Source organism: Podarcis muralis, chromosome 17, assembly GCF_964188315.1.
Source record: "Podarcis muralis chromosome 17, rPodMur119.hap1.1, whole genome shotgun sequence".
Classification (NCBI taxonomy): Eukaryota; Metazoa; Chordata; class Lepidosauria; order Squamata; family Lacertidae; genus Podarcis; species Podarcis muralis.
Genome location: NC_135671.1, coordinates 35,724,272 through 35,747,071, shown reverse-complemented (window position 1 = coordinate 35,747,071; position 22,800 = coordinate 35,724,272). Strand labels below are relative to the sequence as shown.

The following is a 22,800-nucleotide window of genomic DNA, read 5'->3' as shown; positions in this document are numbered from 1 at the left end:
GGATGGTGCGGTGAGCATAATCCGCAATGAAGGTCCGGTAATAGTTGGCGAACCCCAGGAAACGCTGTAGGTCCTTGCGGTTCCGAGGTGCCGCCCATTCTCGAACCGCTGCCACCTTCCCCGGATCCATCTGCACCCCACCTGGTGAGAGTCGGTGACCCAGGAAGTCCACTGACCGCTGATGAAACTCGCACTTGCTGAGCTTTGCATACAGACGATGCTCGCGCAAGCGCTGCAGCACGGTCCGGACATGGCCCTCGTGGCACGCCGGGTCACGGGAGTAAACCAGAATGTCATCCAAGTACACCACCACGTACTTGTCTAGCAAGTCCTGGAACACGTGGTTGATGTACCGTTGGAACACAGCAGGCGCGTTGCACAAACCAAAGGGCATAACCAGGTATTCGAACTGTCCGTACCGGGTCCCGAATGCTGTCTTCCACTCATCCCCGGCGCGGATCCGAATCAAATTGTAGGCTCCCCGGAGGTCTAACTTGGTGAACACCTGCGCCCCTTGCACCCGCTCCAGTAACTCTGAAATAAGGGGCAAGGGGTACCGGTCCGGGATGGTAATTTTGTTCAGGGCCCGGTAATCATGGCAAAGGCGGAGCTCCCCACATTTCTTTTTAACAAAGAGCACTGGCGCAGCAGTGGGCGAGGTAGAAGGTCTAATGAACCCACGCTCCAGGTTCTTGCGCAAGAAGTCCTGCAAAGCCTCGCGCTCTGGCTCTGTTAACGAGTATAAGCGACTCACCGGTAGAGGCGCTCCGGGCTGGAGGTCTATGCCGCAGTCAAAGGACCGATGCGGCGGCAGCTGGTCTGCCCCCCGTTCCTCGAACACGTCGTGATAGTCCCGGTACTCAGCGGGGAGCGTTGCAGCAGCCTCCTCAGTGGGCGCAGCTGCTAGCATCTCAGTCTCAGCAGGAGAACTGGGGTCTGGGAAGTGTACAGTCCGTTTGACCCAGTCAATCTGCACATTGTGAGCCTCCAGCCAGTCCATCCCAAGCACCAGGGGGAACCGGGGCATGGAGGCAATATCCAGAGTTCGCATCTCACGGTGCTGCTGGAGGCACAGGACCAGGGGCTGGGTCTCCTGAGTGACGGCACCCGAACGCAGGGGCCGTCCGTCGATTGCCTCCACCTGTACCGGTTCTGGCTTGTTCCGAAGTGGCACCCGATGCTGGGCAGCAAAAGCAGCGTCCATATAAGAGCGGGTTGCCCCTGAATCCACCAGAGCATGGGTAAGAATCCATGGCCCTCCTGGAGGGTATAGATGTACCAGAACCATAAGGTGTTGTAATTCAATTGGTGCGGCCCCATTCTGTGCTGTTTGGGACCCCAGGTAGCCAGGGCCATCAGCTACTGGGGTTTGGCGGTTTCCCTGCGGCTGGCGTTTCTCAGGACAGGACCGTGCATAGTGTCCGCTTCCGCCACAATAGAGACATAGGTTCCCCTCCCGACGCCGCGACTTCTCTGTGGGGGAGAGGCGTGGCCGCACTGCCTCAAGCTGCATAGGTTCCTCCAATGACTCAGCTGGGCCTGTGGGGCTGCTGGTAGACACTGGGGCCGAGAACTGGAGGTGCCGGCGGCCCCGAGCCTGACGCCGGTCCTCTAGCCGATCGTCTATCTGTAGACTCTGTTGAATAAGGGTGTCTAGCGTGGTGGGGCGTTCCATTGTGGCCAGCTGGTCCAGTATCTCATCTGAAAGCCCCTCGAGATACTGGTCCCGAAGAGCAGAGTCATTCCAGGTCAAGTCCTGTGCCAGCAGCCGGAATTCTGTGGTGTATGCGGCCACCTTGGACTTGCCCTGTCTCAACCGCCGAATCGCCCGGTTGGCTTGACTCTCCTTCTGGGGGTTGCCGAACGCGGCCTCCAACAGATTGCAAAACCCCCCATAGTCTGCCAGCAAGGGGGAGTCTTGCCTGAGCAGCGGCAACGCCCACTTGGCCGCCTGGTCCTTTAACAAACTAATCAAAAAATGCACCTTGGTGCGGTCGTCAGGGAAGTTCCGGGCGCGCCCCTGAATATACAGCTTGGCCTGGGCAAGGAACATGGGAAAGCTGGCCGGGGCCCCATCAAATTTCTCAGGCAAGGCCACTGGGTACTTGCCAGAAGCCGGGGCGTCGGCCCCAGGAGCCGGTAGGGCGTCCAAACGCTGCTGTAGTGCCGTAACCGCGTTACTGAGCTGCTGCACGGTGTGCGTCAAGGCCTGGTTCTCCTGGGCTATTGCCAACAGTCTAGCCGCTTGGTCGGCCATGGCCTCTGACTCTTCCCGAACGCACCCCAACAAAGAGGGAGTGCGGGTGTGGCGGGAGCAAACTGTGCTGGTCCCAGGGGGAATAAGGTACTATTACCGTAGGCCAAGATCAGTTCAGAGTCTCTAGCAGGGTAGATGATCACTAGATGAGACGCGAGGTCCGAGACAGGGAGCCGGGCGGGGTAACAGGAACGATGGTAGGGCAGAAGCAGGTAGCCAGGCGAGGAACAGGAACACTGGTAGGGCAGAAGCAGGAGTCCAGGCGAGGAACAGGAGCACTGGTAGGGCAGAAGCAGGAATCCAGGCGAGGAACAGGAACACCGGAGAGTCAGAAACAGGAAGCCGGGCGAGGAATAGGCACACTGGGGGTGCCGAACAAGGACTGGGTAAAACAGGTACTCCACAACGACGTTGCTCCCGCAACCTGGGACCGGGCTGCCTGACCTTTATCTTCTTCTAAGGCCGGGGGCGGTCCCGGCCCCCAGAAGCCCCGCCTCTCTTGGCCTTAAGGCGAGCACTCCTCCTGGGAGACACCAGTTCCCTTCGCCTCTCTGCCCTAAGCCTCTGCAGATCAGGAGAGGCCGAAGGGTTACTGGGCCCCGGGGGAGGCTCACCTGTAGCCACTGAGTCTTCCAGCACCTCTGGGGCCTGAATGATTTCACCTGGTGCCTGCTCTTGAGTTTCCTCAGCATCTAGGCCTTGCCCCAGTTCAGCCGGCCCTGGAGGCAGGGACTCCTGTGCCGGCTGGGATTCCTCCGGATCGCTCTCAGACTCGGAATCCCAGGCCATCACACAGAGCTGGTTTAATAGTCCCTCTGACTCCACCCCCCTGGGTTCTGATTGGGTAACCTGTTTAACTATTTCACCTCCAGCACTCTCATATGTTACCGTCACAGCAGGAAAGAGATGTTATCTGATTTGTAGATCCTGCCAGCTGGGGGCTCGGATGTGGATTGGGTGTGAAAAGGCTATCAGGCAATTTACAGCTCAAGAGCCTGATACATGTCAGAAAAGTCTGGGAACAAAGAAGCAGTGTTTTCATCTCAAGGTCCTTTGAGCATAAACAAAGTTCAGCTGTGCTGGTCTCCTGATAATCAGCAGACATAGTCCCATCATACAGCCATTGGTAATTGGTAATTAACCTAAATAAATGATTGGTCCCTAAACCCCTTCTCCACGTGGGATTCTCAAGGATAAAGCTTTGGGGAATTCAGATGAAAACTGCAGAACATCTTGCCCTGGCGTTTGTTGCCAGAAGGCGTTTGACCAGCAAAGAGATTTTGACTACTCGCTGTGCTTTGAACTATTGGATTTTGTGAGTATGTTTTAGTTAGCTATATTTTATAATGTTTTTTATTTTCTGTTTGTAACCTTCCAAGAAATGTGCAAGCTTTTACTTTCTGAGTGGCTTTTTCAATAAACTTGGGAAAGGACTTTTGCCTTTTGTGTCTTTTGCCCAGAGAAGCTAAAATGGTGCCTGACCCCTTGGTACATCTATCTGTTGGATTTGTCTGCGTCACAGTACAGTGACACAGGACTGGGCAACCCGGTAAATATCAAAGGGGGGTTCTCCTCCTTGGACCCCATTCTAGGGTGCCCAGGAAAGGAGGTGGTGGCAGCTTACCGTTTGGCTTGTGATTTGCAACACCTCACAACCTCTCCCTCTCCCTGCCAGGTCTTGAGAGTCTTTGGAGGACTGGGGGGGGGGGTGGATAGCCCATGCAATTACTACACAGGTAGTTATGCTATGAAGCCCTTTGGCTCATGCCAGCTGTGTGTTGTGTTTCTCGCTGCAGGTCCCATGGACTGTGAGAATGGCACAGACATCGTCGAGTTTGTCCTTCTGGGTTTTTCCGCCCAGCCTAAAGAGCAGCCACTCTTGTTCCTAATCTTTCTGCTGATGTATGGAGCAGGACTTCTGGGCAACATCATGATGATCATTCTCATCTCTCTGGATGCCCGACTCCAGACTCCCATGTATTTCTTGCTTCGGAGCCTCTCGGTGGTGGATGTGGGCTTCCTATCAGTCACTGTGCCTCAGATGTTGGCTCACATCATCTCCTCTTCCAAGACTATCCCTTTCTACTGCTGCATGGCTCAGTTCTTCTTCTTCTGCGTGTTTGGCGTGACTGACCTTCTGATAGTCAGCGTCATGGCTCTGGATCGCTATGTTGCAATTTGCAATCCACTACACTACACCACGGTAATGAACCAGAAGGTCTGTGGACACCTGGTCGCTGGCTGCTGGATTGTTTCTACCCTCCACTCCATGCTCCATGCCAGCCTCCTCCTGCGTCTCAGTTATCGTGGGGACAACCACTTGTTCCATTACTTTTGTGACCATCAGCCTCTCCTGCAGCTGTCCTGCTCAGACACCAGCATCAATGAAGCCCTCATCTTCTTTGAAGGTTCCGTCGTCCTTCTTGGACCTTGTGTATTAATCTTCCTCACCTACGTCCGCATTGTGGTAGCTGTGATGAAGTTATCTTCGGGGAGGCGCAAAGCTTTCTCCACCTGTGGCTCCCACCTCACCATGGTGACCCTCTTCTATGGAGCTATCATTGCTGCCTACTTTCTGCCAACATCCAGCTACTCATCGCATCGAGGGGCTGTCTTTGCTGTGGTGTACACTGTCATCACCCCAATGTCCAACCCTTACATCTACAGCCTCAGGAACAAAGATGTCAAGGAAGCTCTGTGGGGTCTCCTGGGAAAGAGGGTCTTTTTTCAACAGTCATCGTGAGAGGTTGGTTAACAGGCATCTCATATTGCCACTGTATCAGCTATGATGTACTGAATCCGATTCAGATGTGGATGGCTAAAGGGAATAATGGGACCTTGTTCAACGTACGCTCGTTCATCCAAATATTTGTATTCCACCTCTCTTCTTATTTTATAATAATTTTTATTAAATTTTCAGTTTTTCAATTTCAAATAAACATTTTACAAACTTTAATATATCCAGCAATTTCCCTTCTTCTCTTTCCATGGTTCATTCTACGTATCCTACATCCTGGCATATTTTACTGTAACCATTCAGATCAGTTTTCCACTTTTACATCCATCAAAAATTATTTACTCTGTTGAATTTATCTTCATGCTGCCAGCGTTTTCAGATGTATACAGCTATTTTCCATATATTCAATAAATGTTTTCCAGTCTTCTTGAAATATATGTTCTTCTTGCTCTCTTATTCTATATGTTAAATCTGCAAGTTGTGCATATTCTGTCAATTTAAGTTGCCAATCCTCTTTAGTTGGGACCTCGCTCACTTTCCATTAGGGAGCTAATAAAACATGATCTGTAGTTGTTGCACACATAAATAATCTTTTTTCAACACCTGGGAATTTCAGTATGGATTATCCCCAACAAAAAGGACTCTGGTTTTTGTGGGATAGTAGTTTTAAACATTTTTTTCTAATTCATCATAAACCATTTCCCAATACACTTTTACCTTTTTACATGTCCACCACTTGTGGAAGATTGTATTCTACCTCTCTGGGACAATACTGAAGGAACAGCTGTCATGCAGCAATAAAACATATATTTTGCATGCAAAATGTTCCAGATTCCATTCCTGACAACTCCAAATATAAGAGGAAAGACTCCACTCTGAAATGCTAGAGAGCAGCTGTCAGGCAGTGAATATAATTAGTGAGCATTGTGAGCTAATAGTCCGACTTAATATAAAGCAGTTTCATAGAAGGCAGCAGACAACAATAATCTAAATTCCCCTGAACTAGGAATAGCTAAGATGGTGCCCTCCAGATGTTGTTGGAATCCAGCTCCCATCATCCCTGAACAATGGCTGTGCTGGCTGGGTCTAGTGGGAGTTTTGAAGGCACCATGTTGACTAAGGTACCCCTGCCCATACGGGCCAGTCTTGACAGACTCTAGGGTTGTGCGCCCATCTCACTCAAGAGGCCGGGGGCCAGCGCTGTCCGGAGACACTTCCGGGTCACGTGGCCAGCGTGACAAAGCTGCATCTGGCGAGCCAGCGCAGCACACGGAAACGCCGTTTACCTTCCCGCCAGTAAGCGGTCCCTATTTATCTACTTGCACCCGGGGGTGCTTTCGAACTGCTAGGTTGGCAGGCGCTGGGGCCAAGCAACAGGAGCGCACCCCGCCGCGGGGATTCGAACCGCCGACCTTTCGATCGGCAAGCCCTAGGCGCTGAGGCTTTTACCCACAGCGCCACCCGCGTCCTTACCATGTTGACTATCCCAGCCTAAACTAAATATAGTGGTACCTTGGTTTTCGAAGGTAATCCATTCTGGAAGACTGTTCAACTTTTGAAATGTTCGAAAACTGAGGTGCAAAGGGCGGGCTGAAGGTTCAATTAAGAAAATTGAAAAACACGCAGCAGAAGCTGTTCAACTTGTGAGGTGTGTTTGAAAACGGAAGCATTTACTTCTGGGTTTTCGGCGTTCGAAAACTGAAATGTTCAGCTTCCGAGACACTCGAAAACCGAGGTTCCACTGAACCTCACAGACACTCACTTGCTCTCTCACATACCTTGTACAAGTAAAAAACTGACATCAGCCAAAGTTAAGCATTTCTTACGTCCATAGATTTCAAGGAGATAAATTTAAGAGCCCATGCTGAACTACAACAAGGCTAAAAGGTTCTACACTTAGGAAAGAAGAACCAGCTGCACAAATATAATATGGGGGACACCTGGCTTATTGGCAGTACCTGTGAAAATGATTTTGGGGTCTTAGTAGACCACAAGCTTAACAAGAGTCAACAGTGTGATGCACCCTTTTAAATGTGTTTGGGGGAGCAATTATTGGTTTGTTTTTGTCCTTGTTTTTATTATGTATTGTGTGTGGTTTTTATCTTGTATTTTTATGTTGCAAACCACCCTTAGGTCTACAGATGAAGGGAAGTACACAAATTAATAAATAAGAACAAGAACGACAACAATAATGTGAGTGGTGGAACTTGAAAAAACAAGCGAAGGAAGAACAGACTGTAAAGTGCGGACATGGCAAGGGGGGAAAGGGGGGGGAGAAGGTATTATAATGCCAGCAGATCTAAGGAATATCCAAATACCCTTGAGCCTGATTATAGTAGGTGTACAGCAGAGTGAAGAAAACAGCCGCAGGTCAAAGCGAGGTGGAAGAAAGGATCTCTGAATAAAACCCAAAAAAGCAGTCACAATAAAGGTGTAGAAGGAAAACAATTAAAACAGATAGTGATGGCAGCAAAGAAGGGGGCCACAGAGGAAATTCCCAGGAAACTTTGAATGAAAGAGGCAGGAGATAAGGACAAACTGGATTGAACAGAGAATGGTTTTTAAAACTTATATACATGAAGAGCAGATAGGCTGCTTACCGACAAAACAATTAAGAAATAACACTCAAAATGTATTGAATATTATCGAACTCTTAGAAAAGAAAAATGAAAAAGAGGCTATCTTAATATTTCTGGAAATTGAAAAAGCATTTGACAATGCCTCTTGGGCATTTATGAAGAGAACTATGGAAATTATGCACTTTGGGATAGCATTTATCAAAGGGTTGGAAGCTATATATATGAATCAATGGGCAAAAATATTAATCCATGCCTCAGATGTGGCACTGAAGACCTTAAAAGGCTTTTGGTACAGTGGTACCTCGGGTTACAGACGCTTCAGGTTACAGACTCCACTAACCCAGAAATAGTACTTCAGGTTAAGAACTTTGCTTCAGGATGAGAACAGAAATCGCACGGCGGCAGCAGTGGGAGGCCCCATTAGCTAAAGTGGTACCTCAGGTTAAGAACAGTTTCAGGTTAAGAACAGACCTCCAGAACAAATTAAGTTCTTAACCCGAGATACCACTCTATTGGGTAACTTGTACATACCCACCAAGTTAGTCTTGTCTGTGGCAGCTTGGTTTCTTATGTCTGCTATGACAACCATGGTTCTCTGTCAAACTGCATCAGATCAATATGCATTTGGCAGGACACATACTGGATCTGGCTTTCTGTACTGGGGTAGGGAGGTGGAAAGAGAAGGGAATTAATGATGGCTCTGTTGTCAGAGGCAGCTTGTTATCCAATTCAGTTGGACCTTTAGGGCACTTGTGGGGATGGAGAGGAGTAGCATGGTTCAGTTTCAGGGGTTTGCCCCTGTAAGGCTTGTTGGGTCCAGATCGTTTCCCAAGGTCTCTTGTGGAATTTTCTACCGTTTTACTAGAGGCCAAGGTCTCTGCTTAGAAAACAGCTAGCCACCATCAAAATCCTAAGCACATCATGAGCTCCTGTTTTGTAGGTTTCCTCTGCTGTTATAATAAGGACTACAAAGTAGTACAGTAATTGCCTAACCACACCTAAATTCAATTGTGTATTTCTCATACTACTTTTCCTGCTTCCCTTTCCCTCAAAGCTTTATTCCAAGTTTGACTGAAAAATTAGGAGTTAAAAGAATTTCCTACACTTAGTTACAATAAATAATATTTATTGCAGAAGCTTATAACCAGCAAAATAACCATCAAGAAGCTCAGTACTCTTGAACAAAACCTTGACTTGGGATAGTAAGCAAAATATTACAGGAAAATCAGAGTAATTGCTTTCAATTTCACAACATGTTTTATTTTCATTTTCTTTTGGCTGTGCTATGTAAGGGAGAATACAGAAAACAAATACCTCAAATATAAACACTATTTACAAAAATAAATACCACTTTGAAAAGTGCCACATGGCACAATCCTGGTTGGACACACTTTCTGAGACACATTCAGCAATGCTGCATGTTTTACTAACAAAGGATATTCATCAGCATCCCCAACAAATATTTGAATCAAGTATATAAATATTTTGTATCATAAATATTATATATTTACACTTGCCATATTTAGTGCAATAGAAAATCATCAGGAATTCATGAAGGAGCTTCATTTCATGTCTTTTAAACAAACTCCCTCCCCCACCACAACTGCTCAATGACTGCTGTTCCCAAAGTTTATAGTTTGTGGAAATGTTTCTTTGTACTTTCCAGTCCATCGCTACAAAGAACTATTAACAAGGAGGCAGCAACCCAAAGTGCTAAAAGGTTGGGTGGGAATCACTGCCTGAAAGCAATTTCAATATGTCCATCCTCAATGGGAACGTTGCATTCTGTTCCAGCATGTAGCCCCAATTGCTTATGGAAGTTAATGGAAACAAATACTTTTTTCCTTGCAAAAAACATCCCCTTCTTTCCTGCCTCCTCCCATACACTGCAAACAAACACCCAACATACGACACATAGCACTGACTTCAAAAACAAAAGCAGCGTACAAACAGAAGACAAAGACAAACAAAGAAGAGCCCTTCATCCACTGAACCTCCTAATGACCAATCTACCAAGGCTGTTCAGCCAGACCTTTCCGACAAGTCAGCCAGATTTCCCAAGAGCTGTTTTACACTTGATCTTAGCCAAAAGGCTAACTGCAAACCCTTAGAAAGCTTCCACATCTAGAAACGGAAAGAAAAGAGAGCCCTTAGGTTGGCAGCAGCTGTGTTTTCTTCCTGCCGGTGAAGGGCTGGTGTGTTTTAGAAGCTGCTTCTCCCGCCGCATGCCCCTTAACCACCCCCCCTTTACCTTTTCCGAGATTTCTCCTGGGCAGCAACTAAATGCAGCCTGCGTCCACAACTGGAACAATGAGAAAAGGGATTCCCACCATGCTTTGGAATATTCCAGCACTGAAAACACCGGATTCTGTACTTTTTGTACCTGAAGGTCAAAAACAGAGTTGATTAAGGCATGTGGCAGGTCATTCCATTCATTTAGGTCTGACTGTAGTAACCTTCTCCCCCCCCCCCCCGCCCCCGGCGCAACTTAATCTCCCAGTTAATTCCAAATGGCATGAAAGCGGAGATGCATCATCTTTCAGAGGGGTGTCAGGTGAAACATCAGGCTTCGGACACCAGATGCCAGGATATAGGAATGAAAGGTGATGGTGGCATATGATAAAGGTCAATCAGCATAGTGTTGGGGCTTCACTGAGCGTGGCACACAGACTGCAATGGCCTCAAGTGCTGTGGCCTGTTATATACTGTAAAGGTAAAGGGACCCCAGATCCAGTCACGGATGACTCTGGGGTTGTGCGCTCATCTTGCTCTATAGGCCAAGGGAGCCAGCGTTTGTCCGCAGACTGCTTCCAGGTCATGTGGCCAGCATGACTAAGCCGCTTCTGGCGAACCAGAGCAGCGCATAGAAACACCATTTACCTTCCCGCCTGGAACGGTACCTATTTATCTACTTGCACTTGACGTGCTTTCGAACTGCTAGGTGGGCAGGAGCTGGGACCGAACAACGGGAGCTCACCCCGTTGCAGAGATTCGAACTGCCGACCTTTGTTTGTTTGTTAAGGTTTGACGACCTTAATTTGTTACAGCTTGTTTCTGTACAGTGGTAACTGTTAGACCCTTTTAGATGAATAAGCCTTGAACAAACAGGTTAAGTTGTTTTATTTCAGGATGCTCTTGCACAATACATACTGTTCTAATGTGTTACTCTTCAATATATAAAATTTTGACCATTGTAGCTTTTAAAAATTTGTGGTGAAAAGTTGGGTATGACTTTATTCTTTAAAAAAAAAAAAAAGCTCAGATAAATGCTTTAATATTGCCATGCAGTTCAGATCATCGCTTTTGTCTCATCATCGCTTTTTTTGAGGGGGGTGCCTATATAGTGAAAAATCAAAAATAAATGGAGAGAAGAATGGCAGAGTTCATTAGACACCATTACACAGGTAAGTATCTTAGCCTATTGAAATATTAAAATAATACTAGCAGATGCCACAAATGAGGGGAAGAATAAGAAAGAGTATCTACGAGTCAGATCACTGAGGATAAGCTGTAAAGGTATTGTCCTCAACTCCTTCATTCCACAATCACACAGCACCCAATACTCTAAGAACTTATGCTCATGTTGGTTTCTGGCTTATGTGATTTAGCATGTCATCTGAATGCATGTTAACACTTGCTGTGTCTTCTCCAGCCCATCTTTCAACTAATGAATTGCTTCAGACTTCCAGTATTTAGCGATGCAAATTCTAGCTGTCGCTAGGAGAGCTGCAATCGCTTCTAAATCTGGCTTCAGATAACAGAGAAGAGCCTTTTCAGGCTACATGGCAAGTTGTACTCAGTGCTGTTGTGTATTATCTTTTAAACTTTTTGCACTGCCAGAAGATATGCTGGGCATACCTTTTAAGGAAACCAACAAGAAATACGCCATGCTATTTCAGCAGTCATAAGGTACCTAATGCCACAAGCATTACAGAGGGGGGTCCCATCTTCAGCATCTCTCCATAGTGGTGTTTTCCTGGTCTTGCAAGAAGCACAGCACTTATCCCCTTAAAGACAAAGGGCAACTGGGTCAAATAGCAGTTTATAAGCCACAACCCTGGGTGGTATTTAATGGATTAATACAAATCTTATTATAAACAGTACTTAATGCTTATTGGATGTTCAAAGCACCTCCCTCATGCGTATTAATTTCAAACAGCCTGGCATACTTTATTTGGAATATTACTTCATCAAAAGATTCCAGAACAGCATTTCAAAATGTGAATAAAAGTTACTCTGATCAGCTGAGTAGTGATCAGACTGAGAGGTCAGAAGAAGAAGAAAGAAATTTGGATTTGATATCCCGCTTTATCACTACCCGAAGGAGTCTCAAAGCAGCTAACAGTCTCCTTTTCCCTTCCTCCCCCACAGCAAACACTCTGTGAGGTGAGTGAGGCTGAGAGACTTCAGAGAAGTGTGACTAGCCCAAGGTCACCCAGCAGCTGCATGTGGAGGAGTGAGGAATCGAACCCGGTTCACCAGATTATGAGTCCACCACTCTTAACCACACCACCACACTGGCTCTGATGATACAGCAGCCCAGCTTCACTTGCCTTTCCCACAGTAAGCCCTTAAAGTGTTTAGCAAAGTTGCACATGGCTACACTTAGTTCAGCACAACCCACCGTTAAGGCATACTGAGTATTTAGGGAAGTAACCCCTCGCGCCTGTGGGTTTATTACAGCAGCCACTAATGGCGTGAAGCGACTCTGGGATGGATGGTTTTCTAAAAAAATAAATTCATACATTGAAATAGGGGAGGGGCACCCATTTACTTCCTCTCTTTCTCTCCCCCTCCCTTGTTTTTGTTTTTTTTTAAAAAACTAGCCTTACCAATAGGTGAAACAACAACGTTCATTGGTTTGCTACAGAAAAACCGCATGCTTAGCAAGTGGGAGAAAACCCTCCCCACTCTGTACTTCTCCTGGAGAAAAAATTATCACCACAAGCTTTTCTTTTGTCCTTAGTATCCCAAATATTGCCAGCTGATACTACAAGTATTTATTGCCTAAATTATTGACATACTGTGGGTAGAGGGACATCCTTCTTCCTCCTTGGAACTGCCAGCTCTGCATTCTTCTCTCGCTAAAGGGGTTCGGCTTCTTTTCCCAAGTTTTCCACTGAACACAGATTAGATGTATAGCATTTTAGATCTGCTTCAGAAATCTAATTTCTAAACTAATTGACTTAGTTTTGCACTCTGCAGTGATTCCTGAGACTCAAGAGAACCAACAACCCTTTTCCTCATCTCACGTGTCTTCAGTCATTCTAGGACAGGCCACCTTATTCCCATTTTGGTGATTGGGGAACTGAGGCTGAGAGGTGAGTCATGCATTCAAGGACACCTAAACATCATTCTAAATAATCTATTGCTGAGTGAGGGATTTGAAACCTGTGACATCTCCTAGAATCATCATTTGCCACTTAATCCACTTCCATTACAGACAGAAGCAAAATAAGCGAGGGTTACTAGAATTATACCATACAACACATGCTTAAAAGAAAACATTAATGAATATGAAAGCCTGTGGAGTAGTAAAATCAGACCCAGGTATTTAAAGCCTGTTTAAATTTATGTATTTAAAGACCCAGGTATTTAAAGCCTGCAGCTACCAGTTATATGTAACTCATCCCAGAAATGGAGCTACAATTACATTTACCTTCCCTGACTGAAAATACTTCAGAGTTAAGGCTCCTCTGCCCCATACATTTAAAGCACTATTACACCACTTTAAATAATCATGGCATATATATACTGTATATTACATTTGCACCTCACATTTCCCCCAAGAAGCTCAAGGTGGTGTACGTACATGCACCCCCCCCCCATTTTATCTTCACGACAACCCTGTGAGGTAATCCAGGTCCTAGCCCAAGACTCAAACCATTACACCACACTGCCTCTTTTCTCCCAAAAGAATCCAGAAAATTGTAAAGGATGCTGAGAGTTATTGGAGTACCCCTATTCATAGAATCATATATTGTGGACTTGGAAAGAACCCCAAGGGTCATCTATAGACCAATGCCCTGCAATGAAGTAATATTAACTAAAGCATCCATGACAGATGGCCATCCAACCAGTGTTCAAAAACCTCCAAGAACAGAGAGTCCACCCATTCCACTGTCAAACAGCTCTTACCATCAGAAAGTTCTTCCTGATGTTTAGTCCTTCCATTGAATCCAATAGTTCAGGTCCCAAAGCAAAAAAAACAAACTTACTCCATCTTTCATGTGACAGACACCCCTTCAGCTGTTTGAAGATGGCTCCCTCAACTGTTCCTCATAAGGCTTGGTTTCCAGACCCTTGATCATCTTGGTTGCCCTCATCTGCACATGTTCCAGCCTTTCAATATCCTCCTTAAATTGAGGTGCCCAGAACTTGACACAATATTCCAGGTGTGGTCTGACCAAGGCAGAATAGAGTGGTACTATTAGTTCCTTTGATTGGGAAACTAGACTTCTGTTGATGCAAAATAGCATGAGCTTTTTTTGCTGCTGCATCACACTGTTGACTCACGTTCAGTTTGTGGTCTACAAAGACCCCTAGATCCTTTTCACATGTACTACTAGCAAGCCAGGTGTCCCTCAGCTTATATTTGTGCAGCTGGTTCTTCCTGCCTAAGTGCAGAACCTGACATTTGTCCCTGTTGATTTTCATTTTTTTAGTTTGGGCCCAGTTCTCCAATCTGTTACAATCACACTGAAGCCTTATTCTGTGGCATTAGCTACCCTTCCCATAGAATCACAGAATCATAGTGTTAGAAGGGACCCCAAGGGTAATTTAGTCCTACCCCCTGTAATGGACAAATCTCAACTAAAGCTTCCATTACAGATGCTTAAAACCTCCAATGAAGGAGTCTAGTCCACTGTCAAACAGCTCTTACTGTCAGAAAGGTCTTCCTGATGTTGATTTGGAATCTTTCTTGTAACTTGTATCCATTGGTAAAGGTCCTACCCTACAGAGCAGGAGAAAACAAGCTTGCTCCATCTTCCATGTGACAATCCTTAAGATAGTTGAAGATGACTATCAGATCTCAGTCCCTTGATCATCTTGACTGCCCTCCTCTACACACATTTCAGCTTGTCAATATCCTTCTTAAATTGTGGTACCCAGTATTCCAGGTGGGGTCTGACCAAGGCAGAATAGAGTGGGACTATTACTTCTCTTGATCTAAACACTATACTTCTGTTGATGCAGCCTAGAATGGCATTATCTTTTTTTGCTGCTGCATCACACTGTTGACTCATACTAAGCTTTTGATCCACAGAGACCCCTAGATCCCTTTCACACTTGGTAAACCAGGTGTCCTCCATCTTATATTTGTGCAGTTGGTTCTTCCTTCCTAAGTGTAGAACCTTACATTTGTTCTAACTGAAATTAATTTTGTTAGTTTTGGCCCAGTTCTCCAATCTGTTAATGTCATTATGAATCCCCACTCTGTCTTCTGTGGTATTAGCTACCCCTCCCAGTTAGGTGTCATCTGCAAATTGGATGAGCATCCCCTCAATTCCTTCATCCAAGTTGTTTATAAAGATGTTGCGCCCAGGACAGAACCCTGTGGCACCCCACTTGTCCCTTTTTCTAGGATGATGAGGAACCATTAATCAGTACTCTTTGGGCTCAGTCAGTCAACTAGCTACAAATCCTCCTAACAGTAACCTCATTCAGCCCATATTCTGCCAGCTTCTCTGCAAGAGTATCGTGGGGGACTTTGTGAAAAGCCTTATTGAAATCAAGATACACTACATCCACAACATTCCCCTGATCCATCCAGCTTGTAATTTTATACACACACACACACACACACACACACACACACACACACACACCAGACTTGTCTGGCATGATTTGTTTTTGAGAAACCCATGCTGAGTCTTAGTAATCACAGCATCATTTTCTAAGTGCTCACAGACTAACTGCTGAATTATTTTTCTAGGACCTTTCCTGGTATTGAGGTCAAGCTCACCAGTCAGTTGTTACCTGGTTCTTCTTTTCTCTCCTTTTTGAAGGTGGGGACAACATTTGCCTGCCTCCAGTCTGCAGGGATATCACCTGTTCTCCAAGAATTCTCAAAGATTATAGACAGAGGCTCTGAGATTACATCTGCAAGCTCCTTTAGTACCCTTGGGTGCATCTCATCAGTCCCTGGAGATCTGAATTCATTTAAAGTAGCTAGGGGTTCACTTACCACCTCTTTTCCTATATTGGGCTGCAGCTCACTCCTTGCATCATTCTGTTATCACCAGATTGGGATATTCCACTCACAGAGCTACAGTTCCCTGGGCAGAGGGATTGATTATTAAACCACTCTGGAAATTGTAGTTCTGTGAGGAGAAGGGAGGAGAACAACTCTCAGCACCCTTAACAAACTACAGTTCCCAAGATTCCTTGTGGGGAAGCAATGGCTGCTTAAAGTGGTATAATAGTGTGTTAAATGAACATGTCAAAATTACATCACAGGTGTGGTTGAAAATACAGCAGCATTAATCACCCTTCCAGCATGTTGAATAGAATTTGTTTTATTCAGTGTTCTAAGAAAGAGGCAATATATTTTCACTCAGGAAGACATAAGTTGTTAGTTGAAATTGTCTCCTCTGAACTTTTATTCTCAGGATGTTAAGGGGCAAAACACCTCTTCCTTCCATGCTATGCTTTCAGTCCAATTTGGCCAATCCCTGCCATGCTGTTTTTTGTTAAAAAAAGACTTCTAAATACATTTAAGTCCTTTGTAAAACTACATCATGCAAGCACTAATAACTTAATAATAATTATAATAGTAATAAGATTAATAACTTAATCTTAAGTCAACATATCCTGTGCCAAGAAGATTCACCTTGGTTGTTAACTGAGCGGGAAATCTGCCCTTGCCTTTCAGAAATCCAACCAATAAATACAAAAGTGCTGTTATACTAGGTGCTTTTTAATTTAACAAAAATCCATTTTCGACTCCAGTGTTATTCATACTGAGAGAAGACTGGAGTTCATTGATTTCATTAGATTTCTTCTTGAGTATGAATGCGGCTGGAGGTCACACATTAACTTCAAACATATTAAAAAAGGTAAAAGGTAAAAGGACCCCTGACCATTAGGTCCGGTCGTGACCAACTCTGGGGTTGTTGCGCTCATCTCGCTTTATTGGCCGAGGGAGCCGGCGTACAGCTTCTGGGTCATGTGGCCAGCATGACTAAGCCACTTCTGGCAAACCAAAGCAGCGCACGGAAACGCCACCGTTTACCTTCCCACTGGAGCGGTACCTATTTATCTACTTGCACTTTGACGTGCTTTCAAACTGCTAGGTTGGCAGGAGCAGGGACCAAACAACGGGAGCTCACCCCGTCGTGGGGATTTGAACTGCCAACCTTCTGATCGGCAAATCCTAGGCTCTGTGGTTTAACCCACAGCACCACCCACATCCCTCAAACATATTAGGCTGCCTGTGTTTAGGTCTGGCTATCCTGCAAGTTGGGACGCGGGTGGCACTGTGGGTAAAAGCCTCAGCACCTAGAGCTTGCCGATCGAAAGGTCGGCGGTTCGATTCCCCACGGCGGGGTGCGCCCCCGCTGCTCGATCCCAGCGCCTGCCAACCTAGCAGTTCGAAAGCACCCCCGGGTGCAAGTAGATAAATAGGGACCGCTTACCAGCGGGAAGGTAAACGGTGTTTCCGTGTGCTGCGCTGGCTCGCCAGATGCAGCTTTGTCACGCTAGCCACGTGACCCGGAAGTGTCTTTGGACAGCGCTGGCCCCCGGCCTCTTGAGTGAGATGGGCGCACAACCCCAGAGTCTGTCAAGACTGGCCCGTATGGGCAGGGGTACCTTTACCTTTACCTATCCTGCAAGTACTCCCCCATCAGGCGAAGCGTTAGGCCTCCTCCTTACCACAAGACGTCTGCCTGTCTTCCCATTGAATGGCCTGGGAACTGCCATAGAAGCAGACTACAGGAGGTACATCTATGCCCTCTTGGGGATCTAAGGGGCAGTTAAAGACGAGGCGGAAAAAGCAAAGCATCTCATGAAACATCTCATGCCGGCTTTGCTTTTGCATCCAAACAGAAGAGAAACGCAACCTGCTCTTTCCCAGGGTGGCGGCTGTACCTGCTGTATCGCGGGCGGATGAGGAGCCGACAACCCCCGGAGCTCTTTCGGCAGAAGCTCAGCTGCATCCGAAACGTGACCCCCTGGAAGGCGGCGTCCCTGGCCTCGCAGCTCCGCTGGGGTCTGGGCTGCTTGCGGGAGACTCGCCTCCCGGCCCGCGGCGACTCGGCCGCAGGGAAGGCGTCCGTCCCGCGCTGCGCCTCCGCGCCGATTGCGCGCTGGCGCCGGGCGGGGAGCCCTTTGGCGGGGGCGCCGGGGATTCTCTCCCGGGCAGCCGCGCCGGGCTCTGCGCGCTCGCCCCGATCCGCGGGCTTGGCGCCGAGGCTGGCGCAGTGCAGGCTGATGAGGCTCAGGGCATCCAAGGGCTCGAGAGCGTCCCGGCCCGCCGGCCTGTCTGGCTTTCTGCCCATGGGCTCCGGCGGGGAGAGCAGCTGGGCGGTCTCCTGCAGGAAGCTGAGCGCGCTGGGGTCCGAGAGCTGGAGGCAGCAGGCCATGGCGCCGAGGGGCTCGCACCTGCGGAGGAGGGAGAAGCAGAGCCGGGAATATGTTTAATTCCATAAGGTGAAGATCTAAGGATGTTAACGTTTCAGTTAAATTTCATAAGAACTGGGATTTGGAAACCCGTTAAAAGGACATGCAATGAAATTCAACCAAGGGGAAGCGAGGAAGTCACTGAACAAAGTTAATAAGTCAAAACAAAAAAAATTCCTTCCAGTAGCACCTTAAAGACCAACTAAGTTAGTTCTTGGTATGAGCTTTCGTGTGCATGCACACTTCTTCAGATACGTGCATGCACACTTCTTCAGATGCATGCACACGAAAGCTCATACCAAGAACTAACTTAGTTGGTCTTTAAGGTGCTACTGGAAGGAATTTTTTTTGTTTTGACTATGGCAGACCAACACGGCTACCTATCTGTAACTAAAGTTAATAAGTGTAATTTTTAATAAGGCTATGATTTATGTTTGTCGTGTGTGTGTGTGTGTGTGTGTGTGTGTGTGTGTGTGTTTGTTTATAATAGTGTGAAAACTAATTTAAAAAATTGGGGGGGGGGGGGAGGGAAGAGCCGCCCGGCGTCGGAGCGAGCACCTTCGCGCTTGGAGATCGCGTCCCCCCCTCCCCGAACTCTTTGAAAGGCAAGATCGTGAGCACAGGTCGACATCCACGCGGGTCGTGTTCCCACGGGGCGGCTCTGGGTGGGTTGCTGCCACGAGGGAACGAACCCAAAGGAAAAAAAAACCCTCCGCTCTGCCCTCAGCCCCCCAGGACAGGACGGAAGGGCTAGTGGCCAAAACCAAGCGCAGCTTTTTCCAGAGCTGCAGCAATAGCAAAGCCTCCGATTAACTCGCAGCAGTGTCCTCCTCGCACAGTTAGCACCCGGGGCTCTTTAAGGGTTCCCAATGATAGCCAGTAGATGGAACCCGAGGGCTGTGGCGGCGAGCAGAAAAGCCAAAAGCAGCCCGGGGGCGCCCCAGGTCAGCGCGGCACCATTCGGGACCGGGTCGGCCAGCCCCGTTAGACACACTTCCAGAGCGAGAGCGGATCCTTCCCTGCGACCTGTCAGATACTTCTAGATCCCCTTGGCCAGATCCCCCCACACCACCTGCCTTTCTGCGCCCTGGGCTTGTGGAAGCAGGGACTTAAAAGTAACTCCGAACAGTTGCTTTTAAGTTCAGGAATTCCTTGTAATGAGCACCTTCCTGAAACCAAGGAGCTTCCCCAAGTTATCCCGACTCGGGGGCGGGCGGGCGGGCGCAGTGGCGTAGCGTGGGTTGTCAGCACCCGGGGCAAGGCAAGTAATTTGCGCCCCCTAACCCGTGGATTTGCGCCCCCTAACCCGTGGATTTGCGCCCCCTAACCCGTGGATTTGCCCTAACCCCAAATGTTGCGCCCGGTGCGGCCGGCCCCCCCTGCACCCCCCACGCTACGCCACTGGGCGGGCGGGTGTGGCAGAAGGAGAGAGAAGCCACGGACTGATTTTCGTTACTCCTGAGGTACAGAAATGAAGGTCTTTAAAAAGCCGAGCCCGGAGCTGCCCGCTTCCAAGACTAGCTGAAGGGGCGGGACGAGGAGCGACTCTGTGATGTGCAAATGCCTTTAGACACCGATGAGGTCCATAAATTACCATGTATTCAACCCAAAACACGGCGACAATTTGTTGTTGACAAAGGACAGCTAGACATATAAAGGGTCCCATTGCCTTCAGTAGCTTAGTGGCAGGACTAGACGACCCTTGACGGCCCTCATTGTATCTCCCAGGATCACTTCAGCAGAAGGCGGGCATGAGAGGGAAGGGGAACTCGACTCTGAGGAGGATCCCTCGAGTAATGTGGGCGGCTGAGTTTGGAGCTCAACCACCTGGGGAAGAAGGCGAACCCTCAGCGCTGGTTTTCCCCTCAGGCGGAAGGGACTCGTGGAAGCTGTTCATTCGCGCTCCTTTCCAACGGGTTTTGAGGCGAGGCGAGGCCGCGCCCTGGGGGGCTGGCCCCTGGGAAAGACCCTGGGGGAGGCCCACGGCGCCCTGCCCCGCCCAGCTGGGGCGACCCTCCGCCGCCGCTCCTCCCGGGGCTGCGCCAAGGACCGGCGCCTGTCTCACCAGCCCTGCCGAGGCGGCGCCTCGTCCCCCTTCGCCCGTCCTCTCCCCCCCGACTGACCTCCCCGGAGCCGCCCTCCTGCTGCCTCTCCCCTCAGGCGCCCCTCCCACGCCCGAGTCCTCGGCCAATGGCGGAGGCTCGCGCCGCTTGGCGGGCTGGCGATCCGGGGCAGCGCGCGCGCGAAGGAGCAGCCCGAGCAGCACGGCGCCTTTTCCGGCTGGGAGCAGAGTTCGGGTCGGATCCACTAGCCGATTTGATCAAGGAGCAGACGCCGGCTCGTGGAGCTGCGCCGAAGGCCGGATCCAATGCTTGCTGACTTGGAAGCCGGTCCCCTGAACGCGCGGCTACTTGGGAGTAAGCATCGGCACGCCCAGGTGGGGGCTTGCTTTCGAGGAAGCGCGAGAAGAATCGGTCTCGCAGGCCGATCCTAAGCAGTTTTTAATCTTCCCATAAAGGGGATTTATTCCCTAGCAGCATGGGCGTTGCCAGGATTTATTTTAGGGAGGCAACTTTATGTTGGTTGGTAGAACCGAGTTATCTGCGACAACCGGTCAGTTAATTAATAAATTTTATTTATTCACTTGACTTTGGGGGTGCAACTGTTCCCCTGCACCCCGATGACTTCGCCCATGCAAGACATACGCATAGATCAGCCCGCACAGTCCGATGTTATGGACATTGACTCGAAAGTAAACCCTGCGGAGTTTAGCGTCCGCAGACTGCAGCCCTCGCTTGCTCTCCATGGGCTCCTAAAGTTAAATTGGATTCTCCTGCCTACCGTCAGGGACCGGTGCCCGGGGGCCGATCTAGAAGAAGCTTCGGATCCTCCCTCCTTTAGGGGCAACTGATCTGGATTCGCCCCGTTCTCACGAGCAGGTGTCAAGAGGAGCTAACCTGGATCCTCTGGGAGCGGCGGCTTCTGGCTCAGCGCCCGCCGGATTGGGCCCTCCGGGGCTGCTGCTTGCCTCGGATTCCAGGCAGGGCGGGCTGAGCAGATCCTGCAGGACGGAGAATTCCGGGAGCTGCCCTTCTACGAAAAGCTCGCCCTCCATACTTAGCGGGTCCAGACCGAGCGGGGAAGCGCGGCTCTCCCGAGCCCATCAGATATTGCTTGCAGTGGGCCGGGGAGGGCGCTTAATTGGATACAGCTGAAAGCCCAGGGCGCCGGCAGCCATAAGGGGAGGGGAGAGGACCATTAGGAAGACTACAAAAGGGCCCGGGTCGCGGGAAGGGGTGTGTGGAGAGAGGCTGGAGGCAGGATTAGCATCCCTGAGAAAGAGTGTCTTCTTCCGGAGCCCCGTTTAGGGTGCCAAATGATTTGTCTCTCCCATGGCAGGAGGGATGCCATAAAGGTAGGACTTAAAGGCAGAGATGCTCAGTGCCTCACTTAGTAGAAGGAGCAGCAGGGTCTCTGCCGGCCAGGAACGCCACAGGGCTAACTTACCACATTTTGGTGTAAAGCACATTGCACCTGAATTGTTGTTGTCGTTTAGTCGTGTCCGACTCTTCGTGACCCCGCCAAGCACTCCTGTCTTCCACTGCCTCCCAGAGTTTGGTCAAACTCATGCTGGTAGCTTCAAGAACACTATCCAACCATCTTGTCCTCTGTCGTCCCCTTCTTCTTGTGCCCTCCATCTTTCCCAACATCAGGGTCTTTTCCAGGGGATTTTCTCTTCTCATGAGGTGGCCAAAGTATTGGAGCCTCAGCTTCACAATCTGTCCTTCCAGTGAGCACTCAGGGCTGATTTCCATAAGAATGGATAGGTTTAATCTTCTTGCAGTCCATGGGACTCTCAAGAGTCTCCTCCAGCACCATAATTCAAAAGCATCAATTCTTCGGTGATCAGCCTTCTTTATGGTCCAGCTCTCACTTCCATACATTGCACCTGAGTAGCAAACCCCAAAGGTTAAAATTACCTTAATGCCTTCTTTTACAGAGAGGGAAACTGAGGCAGCAGAGGCATTAACTGAGGGTCCTCAGTGTTTGTGATTGAGCAAGAAATCCTTTTAGAAGAATGAGGTAATGTAGTGGAAGGGTGACTCCATATGGGGCTATTAGTAGCCATACCTAAACAGAGCCTCCATGTTCAACTGCAGTGTATCTACTGGGGGCATCACCTGCATATGGCTTTCCAGAGACAGTATTGGAAACGTATGTTGGATCTGGTTCAGCAAAACTCTCCCAAAAGCTAGAAAATTGGACCAAGGCCTTTCTGGTGCTGTTTTCTAGCCAGCAACCTTATTTCTCTGCACAGCCCCAAGGATTATCTAGTCCAGCCTCCTGCAATGCAGGAATCTCTCCTAAAGCATCTGTGATGGATGGCCAACTCTGCTTAAAAGTCTCTGCTTAAAAGTCTCCCAGGAAGGAGGGTCCACAACCCTCTGAGGGAGACTGTTCCACTGTCAAACTGCTCTTACTGTCAGAAAGTTTTTCCGTATGTTTAGTTGGAATCTCCCTTCTTGTAACTTGAAGCCGTTGGTTCCAGTCCTACCCTCCAGAGCAAGATGAAAGAAGCTTGCTTTATCTTCTTCAATTAGCTA

General features: G+C 48.5%; 2 protein-coding genes across 2 annotated transcripts; one reads left to right on the top strand and one right to left on the bottom strand.

Moving 5' to 3' along the window:
- Nucleotides 1-3,991: 3,991 nt before the first annotated feature.
- On the top strand, nucleotides 3,992-5,308 carry LOC114588094 (olfactory receptor 1B1-like). Its single transcript, XM_028713023.2, has one exon. It carries the CDS (start codon nucleotides 4,005-4,007, stop codon nucleotides 4,998-5,000), a length of 996 nt encoding a protein of 331 aa, XP_028568856.2. The 5' UTR covers nucleotides 3,992-4,004; the 3' UTR covers nucleotides 5,001-5,308.
- A 3,212-nt stretch (nucleotides 5,309-8,520) lies between these two features.
- ZGLP1 (zinc finger GATA like protein 1) lies at nucleotides 8,521-21,770 on the bottom strand. The gene is made up of 6 exons (XM_077921722.1): nucleotides 21,154-21,770; nucleotides 17,666-18,178; nucleotides 12,598-12,692; nucleotides 11,487-11,580; nucleotides 9,825-9,956; nucleotides 8,521-9,697 (listed from the first exon to the last, which is right to left on the bottom strand). The coding sequence occupies exons 1-6, from the start codon at nucleotides 21,309-21,311 to the stop codon at nucleotides 9,667-9,669; spliced, it is 1,023 nt and encodes a 340-aa protein (XP_077777848.1). The 5' UTR covers nucleotides 21,312-21,770; the 3' UTR covers nucleotides 8,521-9,666.
- Between the last annotated feature and the right edge of the window lie 1,030 nt (nucleotides 21,771-22,800).

Bases quoted from the DNA above. Each gene is read 5' to 3' on its own strand.
- ZGLP1 (XM_077921722.1), bottom strand. From the start codon at position 21,311: ATGGAGGGCGAGCTTTTCGTAGAAGGGCAGCTCCCGGAATTCTCCGTC. The intron at 11,581-12,597 runs GTATGTCAATAA...TTTGTCTTTAAG, and splicing joins AGGATGTCCCTCTACCCACA to GGGATAAGTGCTGTGCTTCT. The intron at 9,957-11,486 runs GTACCTTATGAC...TTTGACCTTCAG, and splicing joins TGTAATGCTTGTGGCATTAG to GTACAAAAAGTACAGAATCC.
- LOC114588094 (XM_028713023.2), top strand. From the start codon at position 4,005: ATGAAGCCCTTTGGCTCATGCCAGCTGTGTGTTGTGTTTCTCGCTGCA.